This window comes from Fragaria vesca, linkage group LG2 (assembly GCF_000184155.1).
Source record: "Fragaria vesca subsp. vesca linkage group LG2, FraVesHawaii_1.0, whole genome shotgun sequence".
In the NCBI taxonomy this organism is placed as follows: domain Eukaryota; kingdom Viridiplantae; phylum Streptophyta; class Magnoliopsida; order Rosales; family Rosaceae; genus Fragaria; species Fragaria vesca.
Genome location: NC_020492.1, coordinates 22,536,070 through 22,548,401, shown reverse-complemented (window position 1 = coordinate 22,548,401; position 12,332 = coordinate 22,536,070). Strand labels below are relative to the sequence as shown.

At 36.9% G+C, this 12,332-nt stretch overlaps 3 protein-coding genes across 3 annotated transcripts in view; 2 read left to right on the top strand and 1 right to left on the bottom strand.

Annotated features, from left to right (window-relative positions):
- LOC101312889 (group 2 truncated hemoglobin YjbI-like) overlaps positions 1-12,332 on the top strand; it is a 771,661-nt gene that overhangs the window by 336,752 nt on the left and 422,577 nt on the right. The gene's annotated exons all lie outside the window — the stretch shown is intronic.
- LOC101308340 lies at positions 2,436-4,747 on the top strand. The gene is made up of 2 exons (XM_004291235.1): positions 2,436-3,633; positions 4,309-4,747. Exons 1-2 carry the CDS (start codon positions 2,438-2,440, stop codon positions 4,355-4,357), a joined length of 1,245 nt encoding a protein of 414 aa, XP_004291283.1. The 5' UTR covers positions 2,436-2,437; the 3' UTR covers positions 4,358-4,747.
- Positions 7,490-10,417, bottom strand: LOC101314909 (protein SCAR2-like). The gene is made up of 6 exons (XM_004291258.1): positions 10,229-10,417; positions 10,013-10,118; positions 9,298-9,468; positions 8,379-8,429; positions 7,747-7,796; positions 7,490-7,507 (listed from the first exon to the last, which is right to left on the bottom strand). Exons 2-5 carry the CDS (start codon positions 10,071-10,073, stop codon positions 7,783-7,785), a joined length of 297 nt encoding a protein of 98 aa, XP_004291306.1. The 5' UTR covers positions 10,074-10,118; positions 10,229-10,417; the 3' UTR covers positions 7,490-7,507; positions 7,747-7,782.

The window sequence follows — 12,332 nt, the reverse complement described above, 5'->3', positions numbered from 1 at the left end:
TAAGGAGTAAATGCTTGTGACACCCTGTAGTTTACACCTAAAATCAGTTTTGTCCCTCACTTTTTTTTTAAACTGGTATACCCCTATACTTTGAATTCTCGACTGATTTACCCTTTTCCCAGCTGGTTATGACTGTGACATGCTCATTAACAATGCTTGTAAGAGCTTCAATGGTTGGGTTTTGAGAGCAAGGTCTAAGCCCCCTATTACTATGCTAGAAGAGATAAGAGTGAAAGGTTATTTAGACTGTTAATGAGCATGTCACAGTCATAACCAGCTGGGAAAAGGGCAAATCAGTCGAGAATTCAAAGTATAGGGGTATACCAGTTTAAAAAAAAAAGTGAGGGACAAAACTGATTTTAGGTGTAAACTACAGGGTGTCACAAGTATTTACTCCTATAGTTAATGTTTACTATTTTTTTTTCGTGATCTTGAAAGTTACTGTATTTCGTATGTTCTTTTAACTTGAAGACAAAAAGGAAGCAAGTTTTTCTACTCCTATATAGAAATGTCGCCACTTAAAAGAATTGAGGGAGAGTTGGTGATAGCTTGCCTAGGCAAATATTTGATTTTGTGAGAATATGAATACCTGTAGTTTGATGTTCTAGGTTATGGATTACAGCCAGCATTCAATTTTTTTTCACTCTTCACACTTGGATGAAACTCTGTACCAATCCTCTGTTTACATACTTGCATCTCGTTCTGCATACAAGTCTATGCTGACATTTCAGACAGAGTCAAATTGAACGTGCAACTATTTGAACAGATATTGATGATCTCCCTCCTGTTTGGGGGTATTTTGATTTTTAACAGATATATCCAGTGCATAAAAAATTGCTTCCAATCTACTTAAAAAAATTGCTCACTTTTATTGATCCTGAGAGGCTGAGATGTATAGCTTGATTATTAGAATTTCTCTAAACTAGAGTAGTGGATTTCAACTGTAAGTGAGGCCTGGAAACTTTGCTGTGAGGCACAGAAGCCATGCCTCTGTCACCATTACAGTAAAGAATATGATGGTGAAAATTAGCTAATAATTTGAGGAAGGTATGGAGCATTTCTGTCCCGTAATATGGTGTGGAAATGCCTTTGCAAATAGGTCCAAGTTCTCTGTCTCATGAACAGACTCAAATCATATTGAACAACTTGTATAAAACAGAAAATTTGGACGGTTTCCTTTTCTCACTATAAAATAAATTATATAGAAGTTACAACAGTAATGGAGATTCTTCTGTCAGTCTATTGTAGGCTTCTGCTGACGTTTCCAGAGCCTGGTCCCCATTTTACTCGAAGACAATACACTAGACTACCCGTCAATTCTTTGATGCCTAAAATGTCCTCTCTTCTCTGTATCATCCAGTAATACCTAGGATCATAGGATACAGAAACTTATATTAAGGAAAATTACTGTTTTTTTGGTAATTTATGTTTTCCTTTCCATTTTCTCAGTTGGTTTGGTATTTAGATCCTAGGAATGGAGAGCGCAGTCCTTGTTTGTGTTGTAGATATTTATTGGAACACGTTGGGGAGGTTTCTATGGGGTGTGTCTTTGAATATTTGGTGAATTTATGTCCTGGTATTGCATGCATGCCAAGTTTACTCTCTGTTATCATTTTTATGATCACTCATCCAAAATTTGTTTGAGGAAAATAAATATTTTTGTTGAGTAGTCAATGTAGAATAATGTCCTAATTGTACACGGCAAAGCTTCTGCACAAGATATGGTTGAAAGTTATATGGCAATAGTTCACACTAGAATTTGTTCTGTTAGGCTTCAGTTGACTGTAGTTTAGTACCAGACTACTAGTTTAACGAGAGTGTACATGCTTAGGAGTCTTATTAAGAGCATTGCTATAGTTTCTTAGTTTCCTTTGACATAATGAGTTTCCTACTTATGGTGATTCCATTCGTTGATGATAAGCATATGATGAATTGGTAATACTTGACGTGCATAGTTTGTCATTTTTCTTTGTTGAGAATTTGAACCTATGATCTTTATTTTCATAAGTTGTCATTACTTAAGTTGAGACTCATGAGTTACTCCGCACTAATGTTTTGTAGTCATTTATGAACACACTTTATTAACATTACAACTTGGACTCTCAGAAGTTTCCTGCAAAAACTCTATGAATCAAAATGAGGCCAATTTACATCTCTAGTGGTTATTAAGGCCAAACTTCCTAACTGCCTATTTAAAGCGGGTAATAAAACAGTAACAAATGTGGTTTGCCAAATCAGGGAAAAATCCAAAGAAATTTAAAAACCCTAGACTGTCCCCAGCTATTTATAACATCCATGAGTGCCTCCGGACTTCTTCAGATCAACCTGTGCTTATCTGCTGCATAGTGTACTTTGTTCAGAATATAGGAAAACCCATGATTCTCCTCCCAACCTACCCACCTCTTTCTTCCTTCCATTCCTAGCTAAACTGAGAGATATGAGGCAGAGTCGATCCTCAAAGCAAGAGACTGATCAGTTGATGGAAATAGATGACCTTAGTAAGCTCAAAGAGGAACCTCATCATCTATCTGGTGCTTATATCCGTAGCCTAGTGAAACAACTCACCTCTTCAAGAACCAAAGACACCATGAACTCCAAAGACCTCCTTGACTGTGGCACCAAATTCAGGGAAGGATTTAGTGAAACCCAAATTACACAGCAACCCCAACAACCTCAACAGCACAAAAAACAAGTAAGGAGGAGACTCCACACCAGTAGACCTTACCAAGAAAGGCTCTTAAACATGGCTGAGGCTAGGAAGGAGATTGTCACTGCTCTGAAGTTTCATAGAGCGGCTATGAAACAAGCCAGTGAACAACAGCAACAACATCAGGAACAAGAACAACAGCCGCAATCGCAAGAAATGCTGCCTCAACCCCACCCCTGTTCGGAGCCAGAGGGAAGGATTAAATCTAGGAGAAATCCTAGAATTTACCCATCAAATTCAACCAATTATCTCGAAACTCTGCCTTATTCATCCAATTTTTCTCATCAATATCCCTCTGTTCCTAATCAATTTTTCTGGAGTTCTGCTTCCAGAATTCCTCCTCCACCTCTTTATGAAAACTTCGATTTCACAGCTCTTCCAAGCCAGACCCTCGGCCTCAATCTCAATTTTCAAGATTTCAACAATATAAGCACTACCCTTTACCACAACAGCAACAGCCCCCCAGTTTACTCAACTTCAGGGTCAGTCTCATTCTCAGCCTCAGCCTCATCTCCATCATCATCTTCTTCCCCAAGTCTTTCTATTGCCACTGATCATGAACTTCCTGGTTCATCAGCCGGAATATCACACATGGAAATGGAGGCCCCTGCAGTAGCTGATGCTGAAGACTCTGGTATCACCACTAGCGGTGGAGATGGATTGCATGCAGCAATGGATGATGAGGAGATGGCGGAGATCAGATCAATTGGAGAGCAGCATCAGATGGAATGGAATGACACCATGAATTTGGTAACTTCAGCATGGTGGTTCAAGTTTTTGAAGGCTGAAGATGATGATGGATACAACCTTCCATTTGATGAAGTCCTGGAGTTTCCAGCCTGGTCGAGTGCAAATGAGGGCAGCTTTCAACAACATTTGAATGATTACTACTCAGCAGACTATTTTCAAGATCCTGCCTTGCCTTGGTAAGAAACCACAGAAATTTCATGATAATATGGCTTTTGTTCCATGGCTTTCTTGTTGCATTAGGGTCAGTCAGTTGTTTCAATAAAGTGGAAATATTATAAGTAATTGCGTCATTAAAATCTGTTTCGTTTTGTCATTTACCTCAACTTAGTGATTGTATGTTTGAATCTCACCAATTGCCATAGTTCATGTTGTCATTAGTGTGATGTTACCTGGACCCATTAGCTAGCCATTAAAATAGGTGGAAGCCATGAGAATCTGTCACCAGCTTGATCAGCTTCTCAGTTTCTTGTTTTTTTCTTTGATCAGCGTTGATCAATACACTGAGAGCTGTTTGAGTGTAGTATGATGAGAAGAAGATGCTAATAGGCATATAGTGCCTCAAGTTCAACATGATGAAAATTGTTGAAGTTGGTAAACAAAAAATTGTAGGTCTTCATGCTCAAGTCAGATATAATGTCATTTCTATAAAGGCTGCCTTAGTTTTAGTACTTGACCAACTCACTGCAATTCTTTTTTTCTCCAACTTTTAATTCTTTGTTCTATTTCTTTGTTTCAGCCTTTGAAGAAGGACATTCGTTTTGTTGCATGTCTCTGAATTATTCAAGTCATTTGATAAGGTTGCTAACTCAATTCTTGCTCTGTTTGCTCCTTGTGGTTTTTGTGACAAACAGCATGGACATTGGAGAATTTGAAGGTTTCGATGGTGAATGGCTAGCTTGAGAATGACAAGGATTGATGTTTTTTAGTTAATCAAATCTTTGGATCTTTTTTTTTCTTTTTAATTCTTTAAATACTTTTTATTATTTCCTTCTAGTTTCCTTTCGTGTGGAGGATACAATAAAAGGCTTTGCAATATATATTAAACTAGGCAAGAGCCGAGGCCATAGAGGAAATAATGAAGGAAAAGAAGAGAGGAGAGTGTCTGCCTTTTGTTTTTTGCAGCTTGATATTATATATTGAATATTTGATGGAGTTATGTAAATCTCAATCTTTCCGGGATGTGCTCTTCCTCTACGTTTGATTTCCGCCAACTACCTATAAAATTATAAATTGCAACAAAGAAAACAGGGCATATAAATGTCTCTGTATTTTCAATAATGAAATCAGGAAACATTTGGCTTTTGAAGTGGTGTTTCTGACTTTATATGATCAAAAAAGCCCAAAATTTACAACTCCAGCCCTGTCTCGTGCGCTAAAATAGGTTTATCCAAGCAGCCAGAAAGGTTTGACTACAAAATACAGCTTCTTAAGGGCAAGTCTAACGGTGGTGTAATATTTGGGTCTTGATCTCATTTTGAGACTTTTCATCTCCAACGACCTATTTTAGGTGGACTTGGTCTTAGAATTATAGGACTTTTAGTCTTATTTTCAGTCTTATATTTGATACATTACAAGGACTAAAAGACTTAAACAGTGCAATGAGCTCGCAACAACTAAACTAGGCCAGACAACCCCATTCAATGATGCACTGATGATGGAAATGGGTGAGACGCGTGCAGCAAAAGATTTCGACGTGCATGGACGTGCCTTCAGGCGCCTGAAAGAGAGAAAAGTGGTTGGTGGACCTCGCCTGATGCAACCTTGTCTATTTTTTTAGGACTCGACTTCGGTGACTAGGTCTGGTCACTTGCAAGTGACCAACACCAATGAGGAATAAACACGTATCCCGTTGGTTTGACTTTAAGGACACAGCAAGAGGTTATTGGTAATTGGTATTTATATTTAATTGTTTTTCTGGCCACGTCACTTTTTCATTAGTATTGGTCACCTACATGTGACCAGACCTGGTCACCGAAGTTTTTTCAAATTTTTTTTATTGTTCTGCGTTTCATATGATTATTAATGGATGGCTCTGATTTCTCTAGTCTAAAATTGAGTGGTTGAGATCTAATATAATCTTAATTAAGAAAAATAGGAGAAATATTATTTCTATCTATGTAATATGATTCCATTTTTACTTTTTCACACAACTCGAATTGAAATTCACACATTTTTTTTTCCTTTTTGGTTAACATATTCACAAAAAGACAAAATCTAAGTTACCAAAAAAGAAAAGAAAAAAGTGTGAAATTCAATTTAAAGTGTGGATTTTACAAAATGTTGATGTTCTCTTTATTTAATAATGTAACATATTATTTTATTGTAATATTCGTAAATATTGTACTCAAAACTTATTTTAATCAAGAATAGTGTAAATAACACCTCCAAGTAAGACTCATTGTTGGAGATGAGAAATTGAGTCTTATATAAATAATGCAACAAGATGTCCTAAAATGGATATATGACTCAATTTATAGGACTACGGTTGAAGTCGCTCTAACAGCAAGAGAAAAAACGGTTGAAAGAAGAACATCACGATCTGCAAGGAGGTGTGTTCCATTATGTAAACGCAATGCATATTTAACCCCAGAATTTTAATTTTGCTCCTTGTAATCAAAACTCTAAATAGTCAAGCTTGAATATAGATGACACTCATAACCAATCAGAGAACATGCATGACCCCACACTGTACCATTAATTTGTTTCAAGGGGAATATACTGGGAAGCATGAAGCTACAAGGATGATGCCCGCGGTTTTTTGCAACGTTGTCTGTGTTAAAGGAGTTCGACAGTTTCATTCATTAATATCTTCTACCAGGTAAGGGTTCATTGTGGAGAGCAAAAATAATTAAGGCAACACTCTAAACAGTGGAAACTGTAAAAAGATTATATGTAGAAGTGGAAATGCAAATGGAATAAAACAGTTGAAATTGAACATGAAAGATACATGAACCATCTTCTGTTAAGAATTCTGTGAAATTGGATGCATATAGATGAAACTATCTTATAATTTAGGGTATATGTATGCCTCTGCTCACACCGGCAGTAGAGAACCATCCAATTGCTTTGTTATTATAAGTTATAAGGTAAAAGTATGCCCCTGGTCACATTGAAACGAATGAACACTTCTGTAACTGAAATCTCAGTTTTCCCTGAATCAGAATATATAGGTAATCATGAACAGAAATGAGCAAACACAGTAAGGCATATATATTGAGAAGGGATAATTTTAAGGAATAGTGATGCTAAGTGTATTTAGCAGTGTTTACACAAACATAAACTTGCATAGATCATAGACAGGAACATGGTAGTTTTAATTTTAATTCGAAAAGATGTATTTTATATTATATTAGAAAAACAAATGATTCATACATAGTGCATACATTTGATCAGTTTTCAGAATTTCAGCTTCCAGTTTCAGTTTTGCAAGTGTTAGAATATTGCACCAATGCATTTGATCAGCTTCAATCACATTCGGGCAATGCATAATGCATACATTTACGATAGCACATTTACAATAGCGCATTTACAACAGAGTGAACTTAGATGAAAATGACCATATCCCTTAAACTATTAGGAACCCATATGACTCAGAAGCAGGTACTAATGAACAATGAAAACAAAATATCAAAGAGATATGTCATCGAAAGCTACTTAGATGAAGTATTGGAAGTGCTAAACATTGATAGATTATGGCGCATGCTTAGGAATACAATAAGAAGAAACATCCATTGATCAAAATTAACTTATAGAATACTGCTAACCAAGTTCATGGAGCATTTAGAATTTGAAATGTCACTGTATTCAACCAATCAAAACAACTATTTAACATGTCCCAGCTCTAGCAGATCGGCCTATCTCTGCAACGGCAAATCAGAATCTCTTTTATAGAAAAAAAGTTTTTACCATTAATACAGCACCCGTAGCACTAACCTGGACATCGTATTCGCTTTCCCAGCTCCCTTTTTTTTTCAATCTTTAGACCTCCTCTTCTTCCTCTAAGAAGAACAATACGCGACCGAGTCTGTTGTGCACAACCTGAACAACTATCTAAACTACATCAAATAGTCACATATTATTACCAACCGTAAACCATATCAAATTGTTGGTGTGAAACTGAAGTAAGAAGAAAGACTATATGCAAGGAGAGGTCTGTGTAATAAAGCAAAGGTGAGTATTTACAACTATATGCAAGTAGTTGACAATATGTATCAACTGTCATCCCAACTCATAGAAAACACAATAAATAAAAGTTAATAAAGATGAAGATCAGTTTAAGATAGACTCACCTACTCCAATATATAACTCCCAATTATACAGCTTGCCTAAGAGCACTTACCTGCAAACATAGAGAGAGTAAATATCCATTAAATCAATTAACTGAGGAAATTGAAAGGGGAACCAAAACATGGGTTGATACTTACCGACATACCCAAAAGACTCAAAGTAACAAATGGAGCAGTAATAGTCACACACAATTAAAAAAAGCATGAACACATTAGCCTATACACATGAAAAATAACTAAACAGACCAGCTATGTAAATATATATGTACATATTAGGACCTTGAACCTCATAGTAGGAAAGCAAATAAGCAAAGAAAAAGAAAACCTGATATTAGCAAAACTGGTGAAAAGGTAGGGAAAAAAAAAAAGGAAATAACTATGTCAGTCATAGAAAAAGCAATATCAAAGACGAAAGAACCCTAATAATCATATGCTATGAAGATAGAACCCTATGAAAATAATACAATAATAGGATTCCCTGAATACATTCTAGGGAATTCAACAGTATGAAGAAAATCTGGGAACTAATGCAAGCTTGAACCCGTGGTTCTTTTACTACCTAACCAAGAACAGTGGAAGGAAAAGAGGATATGAACCAAGAAAAGCAGCTGCATGTTAGGAAAATAAGCATTTACCTGCGCAAATACTTCTACAACTCGAAGTCATTCCAAAAACTCTATTGCAACCTGAAGCGCCATGAAAAATCAATAGAAGTAAATTCAGCAATAAAAATTCAACAACTGACACATTAAATTAAATAACTACATCAGCTTAATCACAATATCTTAAATAAAATGCATGAGCATTGCAACCTTGTATAGGTTAGACACACGGAGAGAACATTCTAACAGTCAGTAATTGGGTTGAATTGCAACTTATTTGTATTATTGCAAATCCCCTTCTCATATACAACAATTGTATAACAACCCCCAGTCACAAAATTGCAGAACTTTTTGAATTCACTAACTTTCAAGAATTTTTGAATTCACTAACTTTTTGCATCTGAACTCATGATGCAAAGCTGTGATTTTCATTTCGCAAACATTGAAACAAAGTCACACCAGCTGGCATGATCAAAGCACTCCACGAAACTAATCTTAGACTAAGAACAAAACTGAGCATTTAAGCATTATTTTGAAGTTGGATTGCTACCGGTAACAAACATAAGAAATTGAAATGACTCGTAACTAAATTTCTACATATCTCTGTGATCATCAAAATGATAACCTCAGCCCCACCTTGTACCTGAACTCTAACAATCTATAGGTCCCAACTGTCACCCACCGAACTCCAACTCACCTACCAACTCATCAGAAACCAATCACAAATCCATGATCCAAACATAACCCACAAACCAACAAACATAACTCACCAATTTTGTTGCAAGTAAATAAAGTAATACCGCTATTGGATATCTGCAATAGCTGAACATATAGCTGAACAATACATTCCCACAGAAGCAAAACTAACTCAGAGGAATGAGATCAGATCATTTTCATTTAACTGCGACAAAGATGCATTATGCAAAAACAATTGTACAACCAGGACCCTAACCTGAATTTGAAAAGAATGATGAATGATTAGTCTGTAATAAAAGTGCCTCCTCAATTGTAGGAAAATCTGCTTCAAGCTGTTGGACGCGAACCATTAGACCATGGCCTCTTGTAGCTGTTGCCATCACTTCTTCATGCAAATCATGAAATGTTTCAGCAGCAAACCTATCAACTACAACACCATTTCTCATGAGTCTATCTCAAATTAAACCACATAAGACTACATCCTATAATTCTAACAATGCAATGTATGGCGCAATCGGTATGAACTTTTTTTATACCCAAGCATATTTGAACTCCTTATTCCATTACAGATTTTCAGAAACCAAATTGAAATTGAAGTCTTGCTACTATAATTCATGATTAAAACTCAAAAATTCCAATTCCTAGATAACACTAATCTGCTAAATCAAACTCGGACTCAATCTAGTAAAAACTCGATTCTTAGAACAGAAAAAAATTCCGAAACAGAAATCCAGCACATCAGTCAAATTATCATCCCCAAACTCCAAACAACAAACCCTACAGGTTCACCATTCAGATCAAAACAGTAATTTCCAACTCTAAATTCCGCAATTGAAGAAATCAACAACACAGCAAAAGAGTTTAAAAGGATGTCTCACAGTGAACAGCGAGTCGAAAACAATGACCCAAAACCCAAATTTCAGAAATTCATAAGCAAATAACCGGCAAAGGGGGGACTTGTAGAGACTGACCTGAAGTTAACGAATCGTAGAAGCTTTCTAGGTGCAAACTGTCTCCGGAAGCAATCGTCATTCTCAATCGGTTCTCTTTCACTTTCTCATCCGTCTCTATCTCTTCCTGCGTAGAGGAAGACACGCGTGATAGTGCGGTGGCAACCCAGAAGCGATTCTTATCAACAAAAATGGTGGAAGAGTGGAAAAGAGACGGTTAGGGCGAAAATGGCAGACCTGTGAATAAACGGGACGAACATGTAAGTTCCGGGGGGTCCATATGAACAGTGATAGGGGCTGTACGCGTTTTGGTATAGAGTAAATATAGTTATTGTTGGTCTTCACGGCATGCCTTCTAGGTTTCTCTTCCACCACCACAACTTCACCTTTGTCAACCCTAACACAGTGTTCCAAGCTTCACGATCCTCAAGGATCACCCACCCCATGGCAGTTGCAAACAACATCATATCGAAGAAAGGGGCAAGGTTGTGGACATAGCGGTAATCCGGCAGATAACAAATGCAGGTTTCAGCCTTGCACAACACTAGGGTAAGTTTTTTACAATAGTTTTTATTCATGTGCTTTCATATTGACTTTTTTGTTTTCAACTGGAACACGGCTTATGTTTGAGCTGTTGTGAGTTTTACCTCAGGCTGATAAAGGAGAAGAACTTGCTGGTACCTGTGCTTGACCTATTTGATATGAGGACAGTTGTTTTCTATTACCATCACCTTATCCGGGAAGAGATATATTTTTTCCACAGTTTCAACATATTTCTTTTGTTTGTTTATGGTTCATACTTGGTATTCCTTTGGTAAATGCATATAGGTCTTGCATTTGTTTAGGTAGGTTTGTTCTTTTATTGTTTTTCTAATGGCTTGATGAACTGTGGAGAATTTGTGTGGTCTACCTCCTGATTAGGGACTTGTGGTATTTTTAGCATCTCTTGTTTGTATCGATCTTTCTAATTTATGTCTTTATGTTTGCAGGGTGTGCAAATGTGGCAAACAAGAAGGGTGGCGCACTTTCTTCAAGAGATAATAAACCACGACAACCTGACGGTTAGTCAAGAGCTTGAATGTGCAATGAACAGGATCCGGTTTGAGCGGTTTTGCCGGTGTATTGCCTGTCCTGTAATATACGAGACCCGACTGGTTTAAACACAAAGGATATTGGGTCTCGTATATTGCAGGGCAGGCAGCACACCGGCAAAACTGCTCAAACCGGATCATGTTCCTTGCACATTCAAGCTCTTGATCAACCGTCTGGTTGTCATGGTTCATCATCTCTTGAAGAAAGTGCACCACCCTTCTTATTTGCCACCTTTGCACACCCTGCAAACATAAAGACATAAATAAGAAAAATCAATATAAATAAGAGATGCTAAAAATACCACAAGTCCCTAATCAGGAGGTAGACCACACAAATTCTCCACAGTTCATCAAGCCATTAGAAAAACAATAAAAGAACAAACCTACCTAAACAAATGCAATACCTATATGCATTTACCAAATGAATACCAAGTATGAACCATAAATAAACAAAAGAAATATGTTGAAACTGTGAAAAAAATATATATCTTCCCGGATGAGGTGACGGTAATAGAAAACAACTGTCCTCATATCAAATAGGTCAAAGCACATATATACCAGCAAGTTCTTCTCCTTTATCAGCCTGAGGTAAAACTCACAACAGCTCAAACATAAGCCGAGTTCCAGTTGAAAAAAAAGAAAACCAAAAAGTCAATATGAAAGCACATGAAAATGAAAAATATTATTAAAACTATTGTAAAAAACTTACCCTAGTCTATGCAAGGCTGAAACCCTTGCATTTGTTATCTGCCGAATTGCCACTATGTCCACAACAACAACAGCCGCCTAAACAAATTCTAAAATACCATTGTCCTCGTATCAAATAGGTCAAGCACAGGCACATATACCAGCAAGTTCTTCTCCTTTATCAGCCTGAGGTAAAACTCACCGCAGCTCAAACATAAGCTGAGTTCCAGCTGGAAAAAAAACAAAACAAAACAAAAAGTCAATATGAAAGCACATGAAAATGAAAAAATATTATTACAACTATTGGAAAAACCTTAACCATAGTGTTGTGCAAGGCTGAAACCCTGCATTTGTTATCTGCCGGATTGCCGCTATGTCCTCAACAGCAACAGCCGCCTCGGGGACAGCAGCCACCGCTTCGGGAACAGCAGCAGCGTCAATATTGATGAAGGAGATCCAAACGATAAAGCTACAAACTGGATGGCCAGCTGAAATTTCATTTGAAAATTGCATCAATGAAACTGTTGGTAATCATCAAATTAAGATAAGCAAATATAATTTTC